This window comes from Nerophis ophidion, linkage group LG21, assembly GCF_033978795.1.
Source record: "Nerophis ophidion isolate RoL-2023_Sa linkage group LG21, RoL_Noph_v1.0, whole genome shotgun sequence".
NCBI lineage: Eukaryota > Metazoa > Chordata > Actinopteri > Syngnathiformes > Syngnathidae > Nerophis > Nerophis ophidion.
This window is the reverse complement of record NC_084631.1, coordinates 8947309-8973638: the sequence shown is the minus strand read 5'-3', so window position 1 is coordinate 8973638 and position 26330 is coordinate 8947309. Positions and strand designations below refer to the sequence as shown.

Genomic DNA, 26330 nt, shown 5'->3' with positions numbered 1-26330 from the left:
AGCTCTTCCCGGGGGATCCCGAGGCGTTCCCAGGCCAGCCGGGAGACATAGTCTTCCCAACGTGTCCTGGGTCTTCCCCGTGGCCTCCTACCGGTTGGACGTGCCCTAAACACCTCCCTCGGGAGGCGTTCGGGTGGCATCCTGACCAGATGCCCGAACCACCTCATCTGGCTCCTCTCGATGTGGAGGAGCAGCGGCTTTACTTTGAGTCCCTCCCGGATGGCAGAGCTTCTCACCCTATCTCTAAGGGAGAGCCCCGCCACACGGCAGAGGAAACTCATTTCGGCCGCTTGTACCCGTGATCTTATCCTTTCGGTCATGACCCAAAGCTCATGACCATAGGTGAGGATGGGAACGTAGATCGACCGGTAAATTGAGAGCTTTGCCTTCCGGCTCAGCTCCTTCTTCACCACAACGGATCGGTACAACGTCCGCATTACTGAAGACGCCGCACCGATCCGCCTGTCGATCTCACGATCCACTCTTCCCCCACTCGTGAACAAGACTCCTAGGTACTTGAACTCCTCCACTTGGGGCAGGGTCTCCTTCCCAACCCGGAGATGGCACTCCACCCTTGTGCAACATGTGAATGTTGTAGTGGGGACTAAATGCGATATCTGAAAGGGGTTTAAATGATTTCCAAAGCAGGAACCACACCCAGACATACAATACTACTCTACCACTCATGAAAAACAATATTTGTTGTTTTTGTCATTGCAAGTGCGCGAAAACGCTTATATTAGAAAATAATCTCATGGAAATGGCTGCTGTCATTTGGTTATAATAATAAAAATTTAACTTGTTACTTAGTCAGGTTTGGGACAGGTGCGCTGCTGGTGTGGCAACAGTGCATGTGCACGTCTGAAGACGCTCACATGTGCTCCACTGAATGCTCAGAGTGTTTGCGTTTGCTCACGCATGTGGAAAATTAGAGGGAACATTGTTTGGGAGTATCCATAATACGCCGATAGGGAGAAGTTTTTATCTACACGATGAGTCGGGTGTGCCCAGACCTTCTGCGGCGGAGGCTTCGGCGAACCCCTGAGGCAGACTCACCGAACCCCTAAGCTTCGATCGAACCCAGGTTAAGAACCACTGCAATAGAACATTACACATGGCGCTCAAAAACCTGTCAGTAGTATTTTATTACGACTGTGGTAAACCACAATGACATATTGCCTGATGGAACGCAGAGCATTACGGCTACCGTAGTCAGTCCTGCTGGGCTTTGACATGAGCGTGTTATTATGGTGTGTGTGTATAAGGACCCCAAAATGCTGCCCACTAGCAGACATCTGGTATTTTGTTTCACAATATTATGCAAAACCAACTATTCTTACCTATTGGTGCCTGCTGATGTGTATTTGGGATCTGTATAAATCTGGAAAATGGTCTTAGCAGTAGTCAATCTCATTTTTCTCTATCCGCTTGTTGTGGGGCATTCATTCTCTGCTGTTTCCATTTATAATACAAAGTAGCGTAAAGTTCTAACTTATATCTGTCAGTAGTTTCGCTATAGAAGCGCTAAAAACTACCGCTACGAGAAAGATGACTGGGAGAAGACTCTGTCAAAGTGGAAGCACGTAAATAAGACCGACATAAACGGTGCATCTTGAAGAGACGGCCAGAAAGGGGCTTTAAGATGGTCTATAAAACAATCTATGCAATATTTTGACCAAAGAACCACAATTTCACGTTATGTAGACCACGAGGGAGTATTTTAAATGTGTTAAAGAGAAAATCATAACTTGACCCCTTTATTGATCTTTGCAATACCGTGCACTTTCACCTGGTCTGAAAAATGTGTTACATTATAATGCATAAATCTGTGAAAATAAGTGAAGGAATACATGTTACAATTAGACTGTCAATCAACATATTATTGTCTCAATGTGCCACACACGAGAAGAATTAACTTTCAAAAATATTTGTCTTCATGCAGACTGACTCAGAGCTTTTGTCTACATCAGTGGTTCTCAAGTGGGGTTACGCGTACCCCTGGGGGTACTTGAAGGTATGCCAAAGGGTACGTGAGATTTTTTTGAAATATTTTAAAAATACCAACAATTCAAAAATACTTTATAAATATATTTATTGAAAAATACTTCAACAAAATATGAATATAAGTTCATAAACTGTGAAAAGAAATGCAAAAATGCGATATTCAGTGTTGACAGCTAGATTTTTTTTGTGGACATGTTCCATAAATATTGATGTTAAAGATTTATTTTTTTGTGAAGAAATGTTTAGAATCAAGTTCATGAATCCAGATGGATCTCTATTACAATCCCCAAAGAGGGCACTTTAAGTTGATGATTACTTCTATGTGTAGAAATCTTTATTTATAATTTCATCACTTGTTTATTTTTCAACAAGTTTTTAGTTATTTTTATATCTTTTTTTCCAAATAGTTCAAGAAAGACCATTACAAATGAGCAATATTTTGCACTGTTATACAATTTAATCAATCAGAAACTGATGGCAAAGTCCTGTATTTTACTTCTTTATCTCTTTTTTTCAACCAAAAATGCTTTGCTTCGATTAGGGGGTACTTGAATTAAAAAAATGTTCACAGGGGGTACATCACTGAAAAAAGATTGAAAACCATTGATCTACATCAACAATATGATTTGCTTGAAAAAAAAAAGATTTTTGAATTTTTTTAATCTATTAAAAATAGTTAGAAATAAGAATCACTTGAAGATCGATTTTTTTTGACACCCCAAGTAATCATGTGATAATAATGCAAGTAACCATTTGAAAGGATATCAACTTTTATTTCTCACTACTTTATAATTACTGTACTGTAAATAACTTAGTTGTCCTAAATTAATAAACAAATAAATAAAATAAAGTCCACTTTTTTCCGAGTTGGAAAAAGTAGGTCAGATGTTGCCTTTTTGTTTGGCTTTGTAATCATATTTTTTTCCCTCTTAATTTTTCTGACTTTGCGACACTTCTCACTCTGTCTGTACGTCATTCCTGTGTGTGTGTGTGTGTGTGTGTGTGTGTGTGTGTGTGTGTGTGTGTGTAAAGCTGTCGGTCTTGCTCTCCGCCCACCGAGACAAAGATTGTGGATGACTGAAAAGAGGGCTTACTGAGTTCGTTTAATCTTACTGTAAAATTAATGCGCTCAGGTGCTGAGAATGATGCACAAAGGGGGACATCTTTCTCCTGGTTTGAAGCGATAGACAAACAATTGCAAGGCTCAACAATTCTGATTAGCCAACATATCTGTCACTCAAATGCGGTGTTGGCGGGAGGAAAAAAAAAATCTACAAAAAAAACTGATGCCGCTTAATCATGCAGCTCTAATACATACTGCCACACTCACGTGCTCAGCTGGAAACGCACAAAGTTCTTGATGTTGTTGTAGATGCCTTTTCCCTCCTCGATGGCCGACCTGCCAGCACACGTCATCAGTGCACAAGATGGGGGTGGGGAATTAAACGTCACTCACATGATGGTCTGGAAGTCATCGTCGACCAGGATCATGTCAGCCGCCTCCTTGCAAACGTCGGTGCCCGTCTGGCCCATGGCCACACCAATGTCGGCCGCTTTCAGAGCAACGGCGTCGTTCACGCCATCGCCTGTCATGGCCACCACGGCGCCGATGTTCTGGAGACTCTGCGGACCAGAAAAGGGAGCAGGGGGAAGGGTACTGAGGTTGTACTTCCTGTCACGTCCAGCATGTGTGTGTGTGTGAGAGTGTAGTCACCTTGACGATCTTTAGCTTGTGTCTGGGACTAGCTCTGTAGAACACTGAGACCTGCAGAGACGAAAAGGAAATGTGCTCAGTGGCATCCCCACTCTCCAGTCTTAGGTTTTCAGTGTGCGGGCTCTCACTCGGGGGACGACACGAGAGAGCTGCTGCAGGTCGAGGTGGTCCACTTCGTCCCCTGACAGGCACTGACATCCTTTGGAGGAGAGGCCCAGGCGACTGGCTGCGTGCAAAGAGCTACTTTCAGCGTCGGCATCGTGTGACAGCCGTGTGATGTTTGTAAACAAGGGGGCCATGTTGGCGACACACCATCAGTTAAGATCATTACGTCCCGCACACTAACCGATGGACACAGCAGTCTCCTGGGAGTCACCAGTGATCATCTTGATGGCGACGCCAGAGCTGATTAGAGCGGCCACGGCCTCTTTGACCCCTGACCTGGGAGGGTCGATGATGCCAACCAGCCCCAGGAAGGTCAAACTGCCCATCTCCGGACCAGAGGCGAAGGCCAAGACTGGTGGGCGGGAGAGAGAGCGCGTCAAAGACAAACGTGACAGCAATACTCCTCAAAAAGCACACCCCGGAAACATACTTTATCAGTATCATGCTTGAAATACTGGCTTGAAAAACTGCACTACAAATGAATCATTTTGATAAAAAAAATCAGCACACATTGTTCTATTCATTTTGTAGCTAAAACAGTTTCATATTTTGTGCTTCTGAGTTAATGTTGCCGATCAATTTGAATTTATTATTATTTATTGAGTTAAGTCAATAACCGGTGAATATTTCACATATATACAGTCGAGGTCAAAAGTTTACATACACTCTTAAATGTCATGGCTGTCTTGAATTTTCCAACCATTTCTGCAACTCTAATTTTTTTGTGATAGAGTGATTGGAGCAGATACTTGTTTGTCACAAAAAACATTCATTAAGTTTGATTTCATGAATTTATTATGGGTCCCCTGAAAATGTGACCAAATCTGCTGGGTCAAAAGTATACATGCAGCAATGTTAATATTTGGTTACATGTCCCTTGGCAAGTTTCACTGCAATTAGGCGCTTTTTGTAGCCATCCACAAGCTTCTGGTTGAATTTTTGACCACTCCTCTTGACAAAATTGGTGCAGTTCAGCTAAATGTATTGGTTTTTCTGACATAAACGTATTTCTTTAGCATTGTCCACATGTTCTCAATGGAGTTTAAGTCAGGACTTTGGGAAAGCCATTCTAAAACCTTAATTTTACCCCGATTTAGCCATTCCTTTACCACTTTTGAAGTGTGTTTGTGGTCATTGTCCTGTTGGAACACCCAGTGGCGCCCAAGACCCAACCTTGGGCTGATGATTTTAGGTTGTCCTTAAGAATTTGGAGATAATCCTCCTTTTTCATTGTCCCGTTTACTCTCTGTAAAGCACCAGATCCATTGGCAGCAAAAGAGGCCCAGAACATAATACTACCACCACCATGCTTGATGGTAGGAATTGTGTTCCTAGGATTAAAAGCCTCACCTTTTCTCCTCCAAACACATTGCTGGGTATTGTGGCTAAACAGCTCAATTTTTGTTTCATCTGACCACAGAACTTTCCTCCAGAAGGTCTTATCTTTGTCCATGTGAGCATCCAGCAAACTTTAGACAAGCTTTAAGGTGTCACTTCTGGAGCAAGGGCTTCCTTCTTGCATGGTAGCTTCTTAGTCCATGGGGATGGAAAACACGCTGAGTGTGGACACTGACACCTGTGTTCCAGCATCCAATTCATTGCAGACCTGCTTTTTACAGTTCATTTTATTACTTATTCTGTGTTATATGTGTTTTATGTTGCACGATTGCACCCAAAAAAATTCTTAGTTTGTGAACCTGTTCTCAAACAATGGCAATAAAAACTATTCTGATTCTTTTTGGTGGTTCTCGGTTGATTCTTAATCATCCTGACCAATTTTCTCTCAGCAGCAGGTAATAGCTTGCGTTTTCTTCCTGATCGTGGAAGTGACAAAACTGTGCCATGCACTTTATACTTACAATCGTCTGCACAATTGCTCTTGAGACCATAAGCTGCTTTGAAATGGCTCCAAGTGACTTTCCTGACTTTCAAGTCAATGATTAGTTGTTATAGATCTGTGCTGAGTTCCTTTGACTTTCTCGTTCGTAACCGACTAATGCATCACCTGAGCCCTGTTTAAATGGGCTCAGAGAAGTCAACAGGTGTCATCAATCATAATCACTCACATGAAGTTAAGAGGCCATGCCATGAAGCTAATTTGATTGTAACTTTTCTACATCCCCAAAATCGGTAATGTATGTTGCTGTATGTATACTTTCGACCCAGCAGATTTGGTCATATTTTCAGAAGACCCGGAATAAATTAATAAAAGAACCAAACTTCAAGAATGTTTTTTGTTACAAACAAGTATGTGCTTCAATCACAAAAAATACAAACTCCGTTTCCATATGAGTTGGGAAATTGTGTTAGATGTAAATATAAACGGAATACAATGATTTGCAAATCCTTTTCAACCCATATTCAATTGAATGCACTACAAAGACAAGATATTTGATGTTCAAACTCATAAACTTTTTTTTTTTTTTTGCAAATAATATTTAACTTAGAATTTCATGGCTGCAACACGTGCCAAAGTAGTTGGGAAAGGGCATGGTCATCACTGTTTCATCACCTTTTCTCATCACTCAATAAACCTTTGGGAACTGAGGACAGACATTTTTTAAGCTTTTCAGGTGGAATTTTTTTCCATTCTTGTTTTATGTACAGCTTAAATTGTTCAACAGTTCGGGGTCTCCCTTGTGGTATTGTAGGCTTCATAATGGGCCACACATTCTCAATGGGAGACAGTTCTGGACTACAGGCAAGCCAGTCTAGTACGCTCACTCTTTTACTATGAAGCCACGCTGTTGAAACAAGTGACTTGGCATTGTCTTGCTGAAATAAGCAAGAGCGTCCATGATAACGTTGCATGGATGGCAACATATGTTGCTCCAAAACCTGTATGTACCTTTCAGCATTAATGGTGCCTTCACAGATGTGTAAGTTACCCATGCCTTGGCCACTAGTACACCCCCATACCATCACAGATGCTGGCTTTTCAACTTTGCATCTAGAACAGTCCTGATGGTTATTTTCGTCTTTGGTCCGGAGGACACGACGTTCACCATTTCCAAAAAACAATTTCAAATGTGGACTCGTCAGACCACAGAACACTTTTCAGCAGTCCATCTTAGCTGAGCTCGAGCCCAGCGAAGCCGGCGGCGTTTCTGGGTATCGTTGATAAATGGCTTTGGCTTTGCATAGTAGAGTTTTAACTTGCATGTACAGATGTAGCAACAAACTGTAGTTACTGACAGTGGTTTTCTGAAGTGTTCCTGAGCCCATGAGGTGATATCCTTTACACACTGATGTCGCTTTTTGGTGCAGTGCAGCCTGAGGGAACGAAGGTCTGTTATATCATCGCTTACATGCAGTGATTTCTCCAGATTCTCTGAACCTTTCAATGGTATTACAGACCATAGATTGTGAAATTCCTAAATTCCTTGCAATAGCCCGTTGAGAAATGTTGTTTTTAAACTGTTTGACAATTTGCTCACGCATTTGTTCACAAAGTGGTGACCGTTTCCCAATTCTTGTTTGTGAATGACTGAGCATAACGGAAGCAGCTTGTATACCCAATAATGGCACCCACCTGTTCCCAATTAGCCTGCACACCTGTGGGATGTTCCAAATAAGTGTTTGATGAGAATTCCTCAACGTTATCAGTATTTATTGCCACCTTTCCCAACTTCTTTGTCATGTGTCGCTGGCATCGAATTTTAAAGTTAATGAAAATGTTTTTCAGTTTGAACATCAAATATGTTGTCTTTGTAGCATATTCAACTGAATATGGGTTGAAAATGATTTGCAAATCATTGTATTCCATTAATATTTACATGTAACAATTTCCCAACTCTTATGGAAACGGGGTTTGTGGGAGTTGTATAAATTATTGGAAAGTCAAGACAGCTATTCAAGGAAATGCGGTATCAGTAAAAAAAAAAATTATATCGAGAAGCACTAGTTTAACCTGACTCAAGTTGGCATGTTTTACCTCGGAGGCCTGCAGTACCCATGTAACTGATCTGCTGCTGGTAGAGCTCCATCTGCTGGTGGTTGAGCGGAAGTGCAGTTCCTTTATTGTAGTAGGAGCGGCAGAAGCGGATCACCTGCTCGTAGGCGCCCTTCACGAAAAAGACCCCCGCCTTGTCCTGACGCCGCAGAGGGGCAATATAATGTTGACACGTTAAAGGGGAACAGTACAAAGCGAACGTTGCCATGCGTCTGTGAAATTAATATGCTGCTATATGCTTAAAATTAGCAAAATGTGTAAATATTACTACTACATTACATATGTACTTACAGCATGTATATAAAACCTTAAAAGAGGTGTTTGGATGTTTTTTAAGGGTCATATAGACGGAAAAGAGTGACTGCTGTTGGCTCCATTGTTAGTTGACTTTTGCTAATGTTTATTTACTCTTTAGAATGCATAAAAAAGTGTTGTGTTCCTGTCTTACATAAGGATTGTGGATAATATACAAAAAAAGTGAAGTTCCCTTTTAAAGATGACTGCAGGCTTCAATTTTCTGCTTCCCTGTGGCTCAACCACACAAATATTCCACAGCGTACTCTCGCCTCCCCATCACAAACCAGGAAAAGGCGCGCCGGGCAGGCGTTGCTGACCTGCTGTGTGCGGTGAACGCAGCGCACCGCCATCCACTTCTTCTCCGAGGTAAAGGGATGCTCCTCCTGGCGGACATACTCCTGCTGCAGGCTCTCCAGCCCCATCTGTGCACAACGCGAGAGGGGAGGCAGAATTACAAGTGCACGCCGAGTGAGCGAGCCACGGACACCGTTGGTCTTTTTTACCTTCATGGCAAGGGCGATGAGTGCTCCCTCTGTGGGCCGTCCCAGCAGAGTTTCGTTTCTGATGACAGAGTCGTTACACACGCAGCCGACCTAGTGTCACACGCACACAAGTTAGTGGCTCAGTATCGCTTAAGCTCTAGTTAGTAAACATTTAAGCAGCAAATGACCTCCACAATCTTGCTGAATGATGGATGGGAAAATCCATGTACCACCTCTCCGTCCACCAGGACCTCCCCAGCCCCGTTGTATCCCACGCCCGTCACCTGGGGTCCAGAGCAAAAAAAATGAGAGCGACCAACATGGAGTTATAGGAGTAAAAGTAACATCACATCAACGTGGTTTTCACACCTCAGCATGGAGGCCATCAGCCGTGAACATCTGCGTGACGGTCATCTCGTTCTTGGTCAGTGTTCCGGTTTTGTCTGAGCAAATGACGTTGCAGCAGCCTGGGGACGGGAGAATATGAGGGCAGGGAAAATTACGCATGTTGACTGTGTGGCTCTATCAATTTGTATCGTACCCAGCGTCTCCACGATGGGAAGCTTTTTGATGATGGCCCTTTTCTTCACCATGCGCATCACGCCGAGCGCCAGCGTCACCGTCACCACAATGGGTAAACCCTCAGGAATGGCCGCCACCGCCAGACTGAAAGAATTGAAAAGATTCATATTTTGACCTTTTCCACGCCCGTTAGTAGCAGACAGGCTAATATGCTGAGCTAAGTTACGTGAAAGAGATGGGATGTAGGGCTCTTTGAAGGGATATTAAGGAGACGTTCTTTTAAAAGGGCCATTCAATGGACTGGCTTGTTCTAATATATATAATAACAAATATAAAGTTTTCTTCAAGGAAACAATCACTTGGAGCAATAACATAAAAATGTGGTCAATAAATCAAAATGTATACATTACACCAATTCAGACGCAATTGTGAATTTTGTGAATTATATTTATATAGTGCTTTTCTCTAGTGACTCAAAGCGCTTTACATAGTGAAACCCAATATCCAAGTTACATTTAAACCAGTGTGGGTGGCACTGGGAGCACGTGGGTAAAGTGTCTTGCCCAAGGACACAACTGCAGTGACTAGGATGGCGGAAGCGGGAATCGAACCTGCAACCCTCAAGTTGCTGGCACGGCCACTCTACCAACCAAGCTATATTGGTGAGAATTATTCTAAAATATTGATATTCATCTAAGTTGGTTTTTGTTTCGATTGTAAACATTCCTCAAGATAGCGCCATTTCCCTATTAATTGACAGTGACGTCACTATGGAACGCTTATACCTTGCCATCACCCCCTGCGGATTGCACGGAAATGCATCCAAATGCTACGTTTCCCTTAACTTTTGTTCACGTCCTCTTTTCCAGTTGCTAACATATCTTTCTTATTCCAAATACAGAAGCTAAACGGCTGCAGTAATTTCAGGTTCTTATTAAACCCCTCCCCTAAGTTAACTGCCTGCGCATGATAGCTTTCACATGAATAGAGCGTTCTCAGACGACTAACTCGGTGATGTCGTTAATAAATAAAGCCAATAAATTATGATTTTTTTTTTATTCCAAATACAGGAGCTAAAAGGCTGCAGTAATTTCAGGTTCTTATTAAACCCCTCCCCTAAGTTAACTGCCTGTGCATGACAGCTTTCACATGAATAGAGCCTTCTCAGACGACTAACTCGGTGATGTCGTTAATAAATAAAGCCAATAAATTATGATTCTGAGAAGGCAGCATTGGGCAATTTGCATAAAGAACGGCTCTCAAACGAACAAATTAGAACTGTGGATCGGTTCTCATCGTTCACTTGAGAGCCGTTCACGAACGGCTCTCAAGTGAACGATGAGAAACCTCTGTACCGTGTGATGCTAAGTCTGATTTGTCAACAGGAAAAACTGTGCTATAGACATTGGATCAAAACCTCAAGTACTTGCCTAACGCCGATGGTGAACATGTCCAGGATCCTCTTTCCCTGCAGCCAGCCCACTAGCATGATGACCCCTAAAGGAGGCAGATGGAGCGTGTTTAGCGGCGGGATTGGCCAATACAAATACCGATCACATGTATTAACTGCGATGAGGTGGCGACTTGTCCAGGGTGTACCCTGCCGTCCGCCCGATTGTAGCTGAGATAGGCGCCAGCGCCCCCCGCGACCCCGAAAGGGAATAAGCGGTAGAAAATGGATGGATGTATTAACTGTCAGTTTGATGATTTCTTTAAGGGGACTGCTATTGACAGTTTAACAATATCAACGCAATATTAAAAATGTTGAATAATGCTGGTTTTTAGAATGAAATACTTATTTATACCTTAAAAGTCCTGCTTATTTCTAGATATACAAATTCTATTATAGGATGCCCTATCAAGTAAAATTAACTAGCTGCATGTATATAAAATTTCACTAGTTTTTAGTATTTTTAATTTATACTTTGTCAGTTTTTTTTGCATTCTAATGGCAATATCAAACAAAGACAATACGTCTGGAGCTAAAGTCGTAAAGAAAATGCTCAAGGGCAAAAAGTAGGACTAAAGTGGTAAAGCTGTATATTCATTTGTACTTTAATTCCATTGACAACTTAGTTAATAAACGTATTCATTATTATTTCATTGTATGTAGTCGGAAAGTTGGGCCCCAAAGTCAAAAAGGTTAAGAACCCCTGCCTTAAGGGAGTGTCTCCACACATTTAGCTGTTAGCTAGTCAACTGGGGGACTCAAAAATACAGTATAAGCCAAAAAGGGTCAGCACTTTTGTTTAGCAATAAAGGGGAACTGCACTTTTTGGGGAATTTTGCCTAACATTCACAATCCTTATGAGAGACAAAAACAAGAATTTTTAAATTTGTAATAATCAGCTCCGGGTGGCGAGTGATGCAGATAATGGGAGTAATCTATTCTGCTTCTAAATCATTAAAAAAAAACGCCCAACAATACACCATTTACATATTTTGACCTGAATATCAACCAAGTATTACCAATATTGTTATTATAAGCACTAGCACAGACAAACTATTTTTAGCGGTGCCATGATCACAGAGCGCTAACTAGCTTATGCTGCAATATTGACATATTGAGCTGCTGGATCGCCTCTGAGTTGGTGAAAGTCAAAAGTAGTAAAACAAAAACATAAATAAGCAGAAGTCCATATAATTGTCCAACAGTTAAAGAACATTTCTCAACAAGCTCTAGCAAGAAATTTAGGAATTTCACCTCTTCCTTATTTATGCATTAGAGTGCATTACAAAAAAACATGCGTTCTTGTTTTTTTTTGTTATCGCCAGTAGTGCTGTGTGTGTGTTTGTGAGTATGTGTGTGTATGTTTTCTTCTGTTCTGTATCTATTTTTTTGGACAACACTTTGTATTTGCCACTTGCCTGGGTATGAAAAGTTTGATTTGATGTAATTGTTGTCCTACAGAAAAATTGTGAATGACAGTCAAAATTCCTTCCAAAAAGTGCAAATGTCCTTTTTTAAAAAAGGTATTAATCATCAATTGTGATTACGCATGAAAATTGGCCGATATTGATCAGAAGCCGATCGATTGGCTCATCACGAGAGACAGCCACACGTGTCATACTGACTGACCGATGATGCCGAAGGAATAAAGCGACAGCTGCTTCCCCAGGAGGTCCATGCTCTTCTGCAGTGGCGTCTTCGGAGCCTGAGGAATACAATAATAAATAGGTTGAGTGTGTTTGTGTGGGATCCCAGTGAGGTAAAAAAAAAAAAAAACAGAATAATTGAAAAATATCAGCTGGGGGCCCTTTTGGGAGTTTGGGGGCATCCTCCTTGTGAAGTTGAAGGGATGTTGCCACTTTTAAGATGCCTTGGAAGGTATTTCCTACATAGATTTTCTGTAAAAACGCAAGAAAACTTACCAATGTTTTTTATCGGTTAGATCAGGGGTCTCAAACTCAATTTACCCAAGGGCTGCTAGAGGTAAAGCCGGGATGAAGCTGGGCCCTATTGACTTTTGAACCTCGTCACTAAATATGTTGATGACTTCTACTAGCAGCTATGGCGGCTCACAGCTAAGAAAGGCCTCTAATTGATTATAAATGTCAAATTGAATGTACATTTTTTTATACTTTCACACCGTTTGTTTCCCCAGGAGATGAACAGAGACACTTCTGCTTGCTTACATGAAGTTGCTACTTGTGGTGCCCAATGTGTGTTTGCTTCACTGTCGTTTTTGTGATCGCGCTGTTCTTTATTTTAGGATTTGAGATTGCTATATGATACGTAACGATTAGCCGCGCAGGCCGCAGTTACACTAAATAAGGGCCAAGTCACAGCTCAGTCCCCAGAATTTAATCGTAAAAAACGGCTTAAGATAAACGAAAAAATTTACCACTGCTTTTTTTTTTTTCCCAATGGTAAAATGGTAAAAAGTTTTTTACCGCAAAATCTACAGTTGTATTCACAGTGTACTGCGGTACTGTAAATGTATAGTTGGTACAACTTTTTTTTACAGTAAAATGTTACCGTAATTTCTATTTCAATTTTTACAGCGTATAACTTGATGGAAAACGTGCTTTTAAATCATGAGTCAAGCAAGTATTTTAGTATGTTTTCATTTTAACAAAAATAATTGGAATGTATAATTTTGTTGCATCTTTAGATAATATAAGAGTTTAAAATAGTCTCTCTCTCTCTCTCTCTCTCTCTCACTCTCTCAAAGTTAAAGTAGACCCACAAGTTTGTGGATAGATAGTACTTTGATTCCTACAGGAGAGTTTCCTCAGGAAAAAATTACAATTAACCCTGTGACCCCTGTATTAGATACTATAAAAAATTGTAATTGTAAAAACTCCAATATTTTGTTGAACTCCGTAAAGTCATGGTTGTAAGATTACATCCATGGTACTTGCTGCAAGTTTGTTTATTTAATTATGTCATGAAGCTTGTTAATACATGTTGTAGGAGCCAGAAATGTGTATATAAGGTCACGTGGTGCATTTATGAGTGTGTATTCACAGAATGCAGGCATTGTATTTTTCGGACTATAAGTCGCTCCAGAGTATAAGTCGCAACTGCTGAAAATGCATAATAAAGAAAAAAAACATATAAGTCGCACTGGACTATAAGTCACATTTTTTGGGGAAAATTTATTTGATTAAACCCAACATCAAGAATAGACATTTGAAAGGCAGTTTAAAATAAATAAAGAATAGTGAACAACAGGCTGAATAAGTGTACGTTATATGACGCATAAATAACCAACGGAAAAGGTGCCTGTTATGTTAACATAACATATTATGGTAAGAGTCATTCAAATAACTATAACATATAAAACATGCTATATATTTACCAAACAATCTGTCACTCCTAATCGCTAAATCCCATTAAATCTTATAAATCTAGTCTCTTACGTGAATTAACTAAATAATATTATTTGATATTTTACGGTAATGTGTTAATAATTTCACACATAAGTCGCTCCTGAGTATAAGTCGCACCCCCGGCCAAACCATGGAAAAAAAACTGTGACTTATAGTCCGAAAAATACGGAATATGTCACATTAAAGGCTGGCACTATACAAGGGACGTTGTTACCTGCATTTGGCATGGCGGGGGGAGAAAATTAAGCCAGGTGACCTCTGTTACAAGCTGTATTACACACTTTATAAGAGACTTTGGATTTTTTTGAACGCTTTGTTGAGTGCTACAGGAAGCTATTGAAAGCTTTAGATACTTCAACTACAAGCTGTCTACAGATAAACTAAGCAAATTTCTTTTTGAACATTGTGCTACTTCATTAGATCACTCACAACATTACATCCAGGGACTTTGTGTGTGCTTCACTGGCGAAACAAGAAGCCAAACCCAGCTTTTTACTTTTGAGCGACAGGCCAATTTGGAGTCACTACATTTTGGCAACAAAAAATAAAGTTGAATTCAAGCCACAGGACGACGCTATCAGCAAGGAAGACATCACGCCACACAGGGCACCTGCCCAAACACCGCTAGGGAGAAAAGGTAGGACGCCTGTTTATGTTTGCTGGTGGACAAGGAATCAGAAGTTCGCTTTATTTCTGGACTTTATGTGGAACTTTCTGTTCTGACAAGCGCTGGTCTTGTAAGGCAGTCAAATCGCTGTGGGATGGCTGCATGCGCTCAGACAGCTGCTCGCAGCATGCACGTGCTGATCAACATCAGCTATTTGCAACACGTGTGCTTGTTAATACGTTTGAACGCTGCTATTGTGGTATAAACACTGCGATGCTTTGGAGTTTCATTGCAGTGGATGAAAATATTGAAAATATTGGACTGAAACTCTAAATCAATGCAATTTCCATAAAAAAAGACAGCGTTCAAACATAACGAGCAAACATGTTGCAAACAGCTGATGTCGATCAGTGCGTGCACACAGCAAACAGCTTTCAGTAAGGGCTTAATAAATTCATGATCTTACTTTGTAGTGCTTTTTAGGCAACTTTGGCCATGCCACTACATCTAGAATACTTTTGTGTGTTTAGTGTTGTAAATCATGATTAAAATCATGAAAAGAAGTATAAATGATATTACTTTTATTTCTGTAACAGATAGATTTAAAAATAACAGTATCAAAGTTAGTTCAAACAGCTAAAGTTTAACACGCAAAAGAAAGAAAGAAAAAATAATCCACTGTATCAGGGAAATTGACATAAATGTAAGTGAAATGTTGTCATGGTGAGGAGAAGGAACATTTCTTTGGGAAAATAATGAGTCCGGTAGCGCTCATTTATCCCCGACACACTCAACCGCCCTGTTCTGAACTAAATAATGTGAAGACGGCCACTTAAAATAGCGACTATACTACCAAGCTAAAGTTAGCAAGAACGATTCATGCACCCACAACACATCTCATCTGCTTGTGTTGTTGTGAACGACATCATGGATGTAACAACAACATACAGTGGTCGCAACTTGAGAATCACCCTTAACACCCTCAGATCCAATCTTTACTCGTCCAGCCGAGAACAGCAGAGCACACTTCTCCCCTTCACATTAATAGCGGGGTGTGCCACATCCGGTTTGACAGCGCTAACAAAATAAAAGGTTTCAAAAAAGTAACTTTCAAAAGCAAAATGTACTCAACGCACCAATTTATATATTTCATAATTTTTATGCTCTGACCTAAAATACTGGTCAAAATTGTCTCAAGTTGTATTTCACCCAAAAATGTGAGGATTTCTGCATTTACTGTAATTAAAAATGTATTTTATACAAAAAGCACATAGTCACTGCTGGTAAAACAAGTTTATCAGGGAAAAAACTGAATTAAAAACAATTTAAACTGAAGAACTGAGGGAATTGTTTTCTATATTGCTATATTTTGTAAACTGATTGTTATTGCTATTGTTTTATTTGTTGTGGATTATATGTTACCAATTTACATTCAGTTTTTTTAATTATTCCAAGTTACGTTTTGGTGGTACAATAAATAATTTTGTTCTTAAAATAATGAATGATTGTGTAATTAATCGTGATTATAATATCAACCAAAATATTTGTGATGATCATTTTTGCCATAATTACGATACCTCCAAAAAGTGCTTTAACAGCATCGGAACATCCCCATATTTAATTAAGTGATTCTTTGGTGTACCCCTACATAGAGCCCACGTACCACTACAGTTTGAGAATCACCGGGCTAGAAGAATAGCGAAATTCTGCTAAATAGCGGACGTCTGTAATCCCTGGTGTGTGTGTTGGTACGTACGTACCTCCTCTGCTTGCATCATCTTGAACACCTCCCCAAACTCTGAGTTCTCTCCTGTTCCGATGACGATTCCCTGCCAGACAGCAAGGACAAAGGAACGCTGAGTGCCGGTAGCTTCCAGTGTGGTACGTGCGTCGTGTAGCTACCTTGGCTCGGCCGCAGCGCACCAGTGTGCCCATGAAGGCGATGTTGCTGCGGGAAGCGATGTCTCCATTGGTAGCCGCCGGCTGGTGCGTGGTGGACTTTGAGCAAGGCGCCGTCTCCCCTGTCAGACTGGACTCGTCCACAGAAAGGTCGCTGGCCTGGTGGATCAGGAGCGTCAATCAAGGCAGCGAGGCAGCTTGTCTGAGCGGCGCACACACGATCACGCACGCTCACCTCAAAGAGGCGGAGGTCTGCCGGGACCCTCTCCCCCACTGACAGACAGACGGTGTCTCCAGGCACCAGTTCTCTGGCCAACATGTGCTGCGGCTGACCTTGCCTGACACTAAAACGTCACCTAGTGGTCACAACATGTATCTGCACATTCCTGAAGAATTCACGAGGGCTGCACGTCATACCAGTGACATTCCGGAGGAACCAGCTTGCCGAGCTCCTCTAGAGACTTCTCCGAGCGATACTCCTAAAGAATCAACAGAGGGGAGTGTTTGGGAGGATTTCTCTTCCCATCATGCACCACGCGAACCTGCCAGACTCACCTGGACGAACGCGACGGTCACTACAATGATGATGGCCTGTCAGGGAAGCAAAAACAACATCGGTCTGTCTTTTGGTAGGCACACCACACAATGCTATTGTCTGACTCAATCAGATTTTCCTTGGTGACGTCAAGGAATCAATTGAGTGAGTTTTTGAGAAGGAGCGGCTCTGAACGTACCACAGTGATGCTGATGGCGTCATCAAGCTGGCGCATGAGAACGCTGATGACGGCTGAAGCCAGCAGCAGCAGGATGAGCGGATCTTTAAACTGAATGAGTACACATTACTACTATATTAATATACACATCATTACTATTACATTACAATACACGCACATTACTATTAGTACATTCATGTACTGTACATACATCACTACTGCATTAATATACGCACATCATTACTAGTAGTCCATTCATAGAAATATATTACAACTACATTTATATACTAGAAAATTCCCACGGAAAACTTTGACCTGAACTTCTGGCATAAAACGTTAGCATTATGGTATAAGAGACAAGTATCTGTGTTAAAATTATTAACTTACAACTGCATTCTTTTTGTATTGTTTCAGTTTCGTAAATTCACCAAAACGCCACCGTGGCGTTATTGAGTCTGTTTAGCTGATTAGAGAGCTAGCTTCCGCAACTAGTGGGTCCATTAGTTTGATCAGCCATTTTACTGCCGTGTTACAGACACCGTTTGGAAACAAAAGTACGTAAATAAATATTTACAAAATATTTCTATGTAAATAACTAATTTCACAACGAATATCTGCGGCTTTTAGTCCAATGTGGCTATCCATCCATCCATCCATTTTCTTCCGCTTATCCGAGGTCGGGTTGCGGGGGCAACAGCCTAAGCAGGGAAACCCAGACTTCCCTTTCCCCAGCCCAGCCGGGCACAGCCCGAAGAGGCAACGTGGGTCACCTCTCCAATGGGCTCACCACCCATAGCAGGGGCCATAGAGGTCGGGTGCAATGTGAGCTGGGCGGCAGCCGAAGGCAGGGCACTTGGCGGTCCGATCCTCGGCTACAGAAGCCAATGTGGCTAATATATGGAAAATATTTGTTCTAAAATTTAGTATGTGCCGCTTATATACTGGAGCGTGCTGTAGTCCTTGAAATACGGGCTGTGCCTTTTCCTGGAAACCGAGAGAGCTTCACACTGATTTGGACTAAGTTTTCACTGCAGGCCGAAGTGGCCCAAAGCTGATTTTTTCAAAATCAGATTTTTTCCAGCTGACTTTTACACTGCAAGTAAAATTTGATTTTTATAAGACTCCAGTGTAAACGCGCACAGGTACCAACATGGCTTCGACTTCACATGCAAACAAAGGAAGTTGACCGGGAGGAAGTCGCCACTATTACAAAATAAAACAAAGTCACATCACATTAAAAAAAATTGTTTTTAATCGAAAATAAATTAAAATATATTAATGAATGAATGGATGTATATAGTGTAACATATTTGAGAGGGTTCTAATATTTTTAAGGCTGTTAATAAGAGGCGACGCGGACATCAGCGTGGATCTACGGGAGCTTTATTTTTCAACTCACATGTAGTCAAATGCGCCACTGCGTCTTTCAACAATCGCTATTCCTTCAGAATCAAAATATTCCGTCATGTATTACATATAGCCTATTTGCGCACTACTGACAAGTGATGCACCAATAATTCGGTTGTCTTAAATGAAAACCAAAACCGGGTGTTGTGATGAAATATCCATTCCCGCTGGTGTCTGTATTTTTTCCCGCGCAAACAAATGACGTAGCTCGCCCAAAGCTGACGGAAAAAGGAGACACATCTGGGTCACATTCAGGTCGCATTGCGTTTATAGACTGAAGTCACATTTGAAAAGATCAGATTCCAATCGGATTCAGGACGACCTCCTGACGTGGCCTGAATCCGATGCCAAAAGATCAGAATTATTTCCCCTTGGGGATTAATAAAGTACTTCTGATTTGAAGCATTTCGTATCAAATCTTTGTCACTAGGGGGCAAAAAAATCTGATTTGGTATGCAGTGTAAACAGGACCCAGGCTAAATCTGGTTCCTGGAAATGAACATCAGAGCCTGAGCTTACGGCAAGAGGCTGACAAGTTCTGACTAACCAATTGGTTGAGATGAGTTCCAACGATTTTGGAACTGAAATCCTCAAAAAGGGCTTGACGTTATTCTTCTCTGGAGTTGTTGCAGAGAAAAGACTACACGCTTGATGTCTACGTGTTGAGGTCATCCCCACAGAACGAGAGCGTTACTTCTCTGCGTTTTAGGGTCGTGGAAGGAGGTCCCTGCCTTTTTGGAGTCAATAATGGGGCGCTGGAGTATCCCCATTAGTGACTCTGTAGTTCTACTGGGAGACTTCACACCCATGTTGGCAACAATCGTGTGAACTGGATGGGAGTGTTTGGGAGAAACAACCAACCCGATCTGAACCCGTGCGGTGTCACATTATTGGACTTCTGTCCTAACCAGTTTGTCCAGAACAGCTTCCCACTTGCTGACTCAAGATGGCTTGGGGCCATGTGACGCGGCGGCTTACCTGGGAGATGTACTTCCTCCACAATGGCTCCTCTTCGCTGATGTCAAATTCGTTCCAGCCATGGTAGATCCTGCGGCGCACCACTTCCTCATCGCTCAGCCCATACTGAAGGTTGGCCTGCAGCGTCGACACAACAAGACAAGCGTTCAGCCTCCATCTTGGTGTCGGGCAACAGTCTTTAAAAAGTTCAAAGTGCCGGAAAGCCACAGCCATGTCTTTTTGTGCATGGGCGGAACCACGGCGTGCTCCCCATACCTGAAGAGCGCACGCCACTTCATTGACGGGCAGTTCACTCGCTTTTTTGGAGCTTAGCACAGGAACCATGTTGTCATCTTCACTGTTCTGTTGTGCATTGGAAAGCTGCAACACACACACACATACACACACGCACACACACACACACACACACACACACACACACACACACGCACACACACACACACAAACACAGGTCACTGAGCTGCAACATTGGCTGGCACACCGTGACATCATATAGACAACGGTGGATTGCATTATCATCATCATCCAGAGTCAGTGTAGAGACTGTGTAAGAATGCTGAAGACCTAGAACCGAAATGCTGTACAGGCGTATGACAAGGTATGACTTTCTCTACAATATTACTAATTATAGGCGCAACACAGCACACTTTGTACCTTTGTATCAATGTCAAGGCTCGGTTAATTTTCGGTACAAAATTCAAACCATAGAAATACTAAGCCATCCATCCATCCCTTTTCAACTGCTTGTCCCTCTCAGGGTCATGGAGGGTGCCAAGGCCTATCCTAGCTGCACTTGGGCGAAAGGCGGGGTACACCCTGAACATGTCACCACCTCATCGCAGGGCCAACACAGACAAGATTCACACTCACATTCACACAGTATGACCAATTTAGTGTGTTACCAGACAACCTATCCCCAAGTGTAATAAACACAAATGCACAAGAAATACATCTAGAAGGTTCACCACACAATAGTCACTTGGATGATATATCCTAAAATATTTCATTTTAGGACAGTGAAACAATGCAGACAATTACAGTAAGAGCTTGACTATTTTAAAGTCTTTATTGGTGCATCATGAGTAGTTGCAGCTTGTAGGTCTTATCTATCACTATTGTTGTTTACGTCAGAATGGTTCAAGGGACCCACTTTGATAATCATCTTTTTTTTTCTTCCAAAGGCTACAAAAGCATTATTCAAAGACAAATGTTTGCGTTATTTGTTAGCATAAACATTTCAGCTTTTCCTTACAATATTATGCCTTTTTACTCAGAGTGCTTTAAATTGATTTACAAATGCAGTACAACCTCAGTGGCCTTGTGGTTAGAATGTCCGCCCCGAGAGCGGTAGGTTGTGAGTTCAAACCCCAGCCGGGTCATACCATAGACCAGTGGTCCCCAACCACCGGGCTCGATTGGTACTGGGCCTCAGAAGAATTTTTTATAATTTATTATTATTATTTTTTAATTAAATCAACATAAAAAACACAAGATACACTTACAATTAGTGCACCAACCCCCAAAAAACTCCCTTTTTCATGACAAAGAAAAAAAAAAAAGATCCCCCCCAACCCCCACTGCCGCCGGGCCGTGGGACAAATTATCAAGCGTTGACCGGTCCGCAGCTACAATAAGGTTGGGGACCACTGCCATAGACTATAAAAATGGGACCCATTACCTCCCTGCTCTGCACTCAGTATCAAGGGTTGGAATTGGGGGTTAAATCACCAAAAATGATTCCCAGGCTGCCCACTGATCCCCTCAACTCCCAGGGGGTGAACAAGGGGATGGGTCAAATTCAGAGGACTAATTTCCCCACACCTAGTGTGTCTGTGTGTGACAATCATTGGTACTTTAACTTTAAATTAAACAATTGGCTCTTGAACAGGGTTCGCGAATCAAAAAGTTTGTATCCCGAAGCAAATTCTTTCGTAAGCAACATACATATGTACATACACACGTACATATATACATAAACATACAGTCGCGGTCAAAAGTAATGTTATGGCTCTCTTGAGTTTCCAATAATTTATACAACTCTTATTTTTTTGTGATTGAGTGATTGGAGCTCATACTTGTCACAAAAAAATCATGAAGTTTGCTTCTTTTATGAATTTATTATGGGTCTACTGAAAATGTGCTGGGTCAAAAGTATACATACAGCAATTTTAATATTTCATCCCTTGGCAAGTTTCACTGCAATAAGGCGCTTTTGGTAGCGATCCACAAGCTTCCGGCAAGATTTTAGTTGAATTTTTGACCACTCCTCTTGACAAAATTGGTGCAGTTCAGCTAAATTCGTTGGTTTTCTAGCATGAACTTGTTTCTTCAGCATTGTCCGCAGGTTCTCAATGGGATTTAAGTCAGGACTTTGGGAAGGCCATTCTAAAACCGTAATTCTAACCTGATACAGCCATTCCTTTACCACTTTTGATGTGTGTTTGGAGTCATTGTCCTGTAGGAACAACCAACTGCGCCCAAGACCCAACCTCTGGGCTGATAATTTTAGGTTGTCCTGAAGAATTTGGAGGTAATCCTCCTTTTTCATTGTCCCATTTACTCTCTGTAGAGCACCATTTTCATTGGCTGCAAAACTGGCACAGAGCAAAAATAATACCACCACCATGCTTGACACACTTTTGATGTGTGTTTGGAGTCATTGTCCTGTAGGAACAACCAACTGCGCCCAAGACCGTACCTCTGGGCTGATCATTTTAGGTTTTCCTGAATAATTTGGAGGTAATCCTCCTTTTTCATTGTCCCATTTACTCTCTGTAGAGCACCATTTTCACTGGCTGCAAAACTGGCACAGAGCAAAATAATACCACCACCATGCTTGACAGTGGGATGGTGTTCCTGGAATTTAAGGCCTTAGTTTTTCTCCTCCAAAGATATTGCTGGGTATTGTGGCCAAACAGCTACACTTTTGTTTCACCTGACCACAGAACTTTCCTTTGGAAGGTCTTATCTTTATCCATGTGATCAGCAGCAAACTGGAGCCAGGTCTTCCTTCTTGCATTGTAGCCTCTCAGTCCATGGCGATGCAGATCTTGCTTGACTGTGGACACTGACACCTGTGTTCCAGTAGCTTCCAATTCATCGCAGACTTGCTTTTTGGTGATTTCCGGTTGACTCTTAATCATCCTGACCAATTTTCTTTCAGCAACAGGTGACAGGTTGTGTTTTCTTCCTGATTGTGGCAGTGACAAAACTGTCCCATGCACTTTATACTTACAATTGTTTACACAGTTGCTCTTGGCACCTGAAGCTGCTTTGAAATGGCTCCAAGTGACTTTCCTGACTTGTTCAAGTATGATTCGTTTTTTCAGTTCTGTTCTGAGTTCCTTTGACTTTCCCATTGTCGCGCTTGTAACTGAGTCGAATGACTGCATCACGAGCCCTATTTAAATGGGCTCAGAGAATTCAACAGGTGTAATCAATCATAATCAGTCACATGAAGCTAAGAGGCCATGCAGTGAAGCTAATTTGATTGTACCTTTTCTACATCACCAAAATGTATAATTTATGTTGCTGTATGTATACCTTTGACCCAGTAGATTTACCGTATTTTCCGCGCTAAAAGCCGCACCTAAAACCACACATTTTCTCAAAAGGTGACAGTGCGGCTTATAACCCGGTGGGCCTTATATATATATATATATATATATATATATATATATATATATATATATATATATATATATATATATATATATATATATATATATATATATATATATATATATATATATATATATATATATATATATATATATATATATATATATATATATATATATATATATATATATATATATATATATATATATATATATATATATATATATATATATATATATATATATATATATATGTATTAATATAAATATTTATTTTCATAGAGTTTAGGTTTCGCAACTACGGTAAACAGCCGCCATCTTTTTTCCCCCGTAGAAGAGAAAGCGCTTCTTCTTCTACGGTAAGCAACCGCCAAGGTAAGCACCCGCCCACCTGGAAAGAGGAAGCGCTTCTTCTTCTACGGTCCGCAACCGCCAAGGTTAGCACCCGCCCCCGTAGAACAAGAAGCGCGTGGCTAATCCGATTCATTTCATTTGTGTGTTTCTGTAAAGACGACCACAAAATGGCTCCTACTAAGAAACACGCGTACAACGCAGAATTCAAACTCAAGGCAGTAAGTCACGCAGAAGAACACGGAAATAGAGCAGCAGCGAGAGAATTGAACATAAATGAATCAATGGTGCGTAGGTGGAGGAAGCAACAAGATGACCTGCGCCAAGTAAAGAAGACAACAGAGTTTCCGAGGGAACGAAGCAAGATGGCAACAGTTGGAGGACAAACTCGAACAGTGGGTAGTTGAGCAGAGAGCAGCAAGCAGAAGTGTCAGTACCATCACCATTCGAATGAAGGCAACAGAGCTAGCAAGCGAACTTCACTTGCATGATTTTAAAAGGTGGTGCTTCTTGGTGTTTCCGGTTCATGAAAAGACGCAATCTCTCCATCCGCACACGGACTACTATTTCACAGCAACTGCCAAAAGACTTTCAAGAAAAGCTGGCTACTTTCCACGCATGTTGTAAAAACAAGGTAGCTGAAAAAAAGATCCGGCCAGGAAGGCAGGATTCATGGAACTGCCGGACAGCAACAGCGACACTGACTCTGATGACTTCGACGAGACGGAGCCCGCGGTTTTGGATGCCGTATTCGCCCAATTTTTTAATTCAGACACCGAGGAAGAAGAATTCGAGGGATTTATGGATGAGGAATAACTTCTGAAAGGGAGCTTTAAATGTTTATTTTGTGTGCTGTGACATTAACGTTCGAGCAACGTTGAGTTATTGATGTTGCTATTGCTCTGCAATATTTTGAGTGTTACTATTGTTGTGATTGCACATTTGCACACTGGTTTGTATTATTAAAGTTTGACTGACCTGACTGTTTTTTTGACATTCCCTTTAGCACAGCGTGGGCGCGGCTTATGACCCGGTGTGGCTTATAGGTTAACAAAGTTTTTAAATATGCCATTCATTGAAGGTGCGGCTTATAACACGGGGCGGCTTATAGCGCGGAAAATACGGTAGTCACATTTTCAATAGACCCATAATGAATTCATAAAAGAACCAATCTTCATGCATGTTTTTTGTGACAAACAAGTATGTGCTCCAATCACTCTCACAAAAAAATAAGAGTTGCAGAAATTATTGGAAACTCAAGACAGCCATAACATTATGTCCTTCACAAGTGTATGTAAACTTTTGACCACGACTGTATAAATATCCACACACACACACACGTTCATACAAATTAATAATGCCGCTGTTAACAGGACTCTCGCTGCTGTGTTGGATCCGCTTTGGACTGGACTCTCGCGACTGTGTTGGATCCATTGTAGATTGAACTCTCACAGTATCATGTTAGACCCGCTCGACATCCATTGCTTTCCTCCTCTCTAAGGTTCTCATAGTCATCATCTTCACCGACGTCCCACTGGGTCATTATTGTCACCGATGTCCCACTGGGTGTGAGTTTTCCTTGTCCTTATGTGGGCCTACCGAGGATGTCGTGGTGGTTTGTGCAGCCCTTTAAGACACTAGTGATTTAGGGCTATATAAGTAAACATTGATTGATTGATTGATAATAACTACATTTGTTTTTAAGTATGTCTATGGTAGTTTTTAGCCTTTTTAAAGAAATATTATACATCATTAAAAATGCTAATTATTCGATGACGTCATGGTGACCACCACCACAGATATCTTGGCAGTCGAGGTGAAACCCTGCTTTGAACACAATACAAAGTGCTATACAGAAATGTATATTAGGGCTGACATTGTTAGCACGCAGATGCATAGTTGGCACGATCTAAAAGTTCTCAAATAGGCGGGGCACCCCACACTTCCTGTGTTAATTGTGTGAATGTCGTCTGTCTGTGTTGGCCCTGTGATGAGGTGGCGACTTGTCCAGGGTGTACCCCGCCTACCACCCGAATGCAGCTGAGATAAGCTCCAGCACCTCCCGCGACCCCGAAAGAGACACGGGGTAGAAAATGGATGGATGGATGGAAATGTAATGCCCCCTTGTGGACAGAGAGAGACGGCCACTGATGCAACTTTAATTGCTTAACGTGTGGCAACAACGCATAGTCAGCACATTCTTCTAAAAGCTGCTCTCGCCCACAATGCACGCCTGTCTCCCAGTTTGCGTGTGGGACAACCAGAACTTGGACAAAAAAAAAGTTGTCAGTCGGAATGTCCTGAATGATTAGTGAGAAGCTACTTTTTATTCCGGACATTGTGAGAAAAATCACATTCTTTGAATGAGTTCCTCCTAAAGTGCCATCTCACGCATAAAGGTCTGACAAAAAGAATTCACTCATAAAAAGGTCATGGGGCCCCAAAAGTTTGGAAATGTACAAAACCCAAACCCAGTGACGTTAGCACGTTGTGTAAATCGTAAATAAAAACAGAATACAATTATTTGCAAATACTTTTCAACCTATATTCAATTGAATAGACTGCTTAAAGTTTGAACTGGTAAACTGTTGTTTTTTGCAAATATTAGCTCATTTGGAATTGATGCCTGCAACATGTTTCAAAAAATCTAGCACAAGTGGCAAAAAAGACTGAGAACGTAGAGGAATGCTAATTTAACACTTATATGGAACACCCCACAGTGAACAGGATAATTGGGAACAGGTGGGTGCCATGATTGGGGATAAAATCAGCTTCCATGAAAT

General features: G+C 41.5%; 1 protein-coding gene across 3 annotated transcripts in view; it reads right to left on the bottom strand.

Moving 5' to 3' along the window:
- The window catches only part of atp2c1 (ATPase secretory pathway Ca2+ transporting 1), a 74150-nt gene that overhangs the window by 7488 nt on the left and 40332 nt on the right, over positions 1 to 26330 (bottom strand). For all 3 annotated transcript variants that reach the window (XM_061881778.1, XM_061881777.1, XM_061881779.1), the window contains exons 2-22: positions 19832 to 19936; positions 19577 to 19693; positions 17213 to 17302; positions 17034 to 17069; positions 16896 to 16957; positions 16714 to 16822; positions 16482 to 16637; positions 16340 to 16408; positions 12216 to 12291; positions 10567 to 10633; positions 9156 to 9280; positions 8984 to 9081; positions 8803 to 8898; positions 8636 to 8725; positions 8450 to 8554; positions 7818 to 7974; positions 4065 to 4235; positions 3847 to 3944; positions 3719 to 3769; positions 3461 to 3627; positions 3335 to 3403 (exon numbers count right to left, since the gene is read on the bottom strand). In XM_061881778.1, the coding sequence (XP_061737762.1) occupies positions 3335 to 3403; positions 3461 to 3627; positions 3719 to 3769; positions 3847 to 3944; positions 4065 to 4235; positions 7818 to 7974; positions 8450 to 8554; positions 8636 to 8725; positions 8803 to 8898; positions 8984 to 9081; positions 9156 to 9280; positions 10567 to 10633; positions 12216 to 12291; positions 16340 to 16408; positions 16482 to 16637; positions 16714 to 16822; positions 16896 to 16957; positions 17034 to 17069; positions 17213 to 17302; positions 19577 to 19693; positions 19832 to 19900 (2078 nt within the window). In that variant the 5' untranslated portion in view covers positions 19901 to 19936. The remainder of the gene's footprint in view (positions 1 to 3334; positions 3404 to 3460; positions 3628 to 3718; positions 3770 to 3846; positions 3945 to 4064; positions 4236 to 7817; positions 7975 to 8449; positions 8555 to 8635; positions 8726 to 8802; positions 8899 to 8983; positions 9082 to 9155; positions 9281 to 10566; positions 10634 to 12215; positions 12292 to 16339; positions 16409 to 16481; positions 16638 to 16713; positions 16823 to 16895; positions 16958 to 17033; positions 17070 to 17212; positions 17303 to 19576; positions 19694 to 19831; positions 19937 to 26330) is intronic.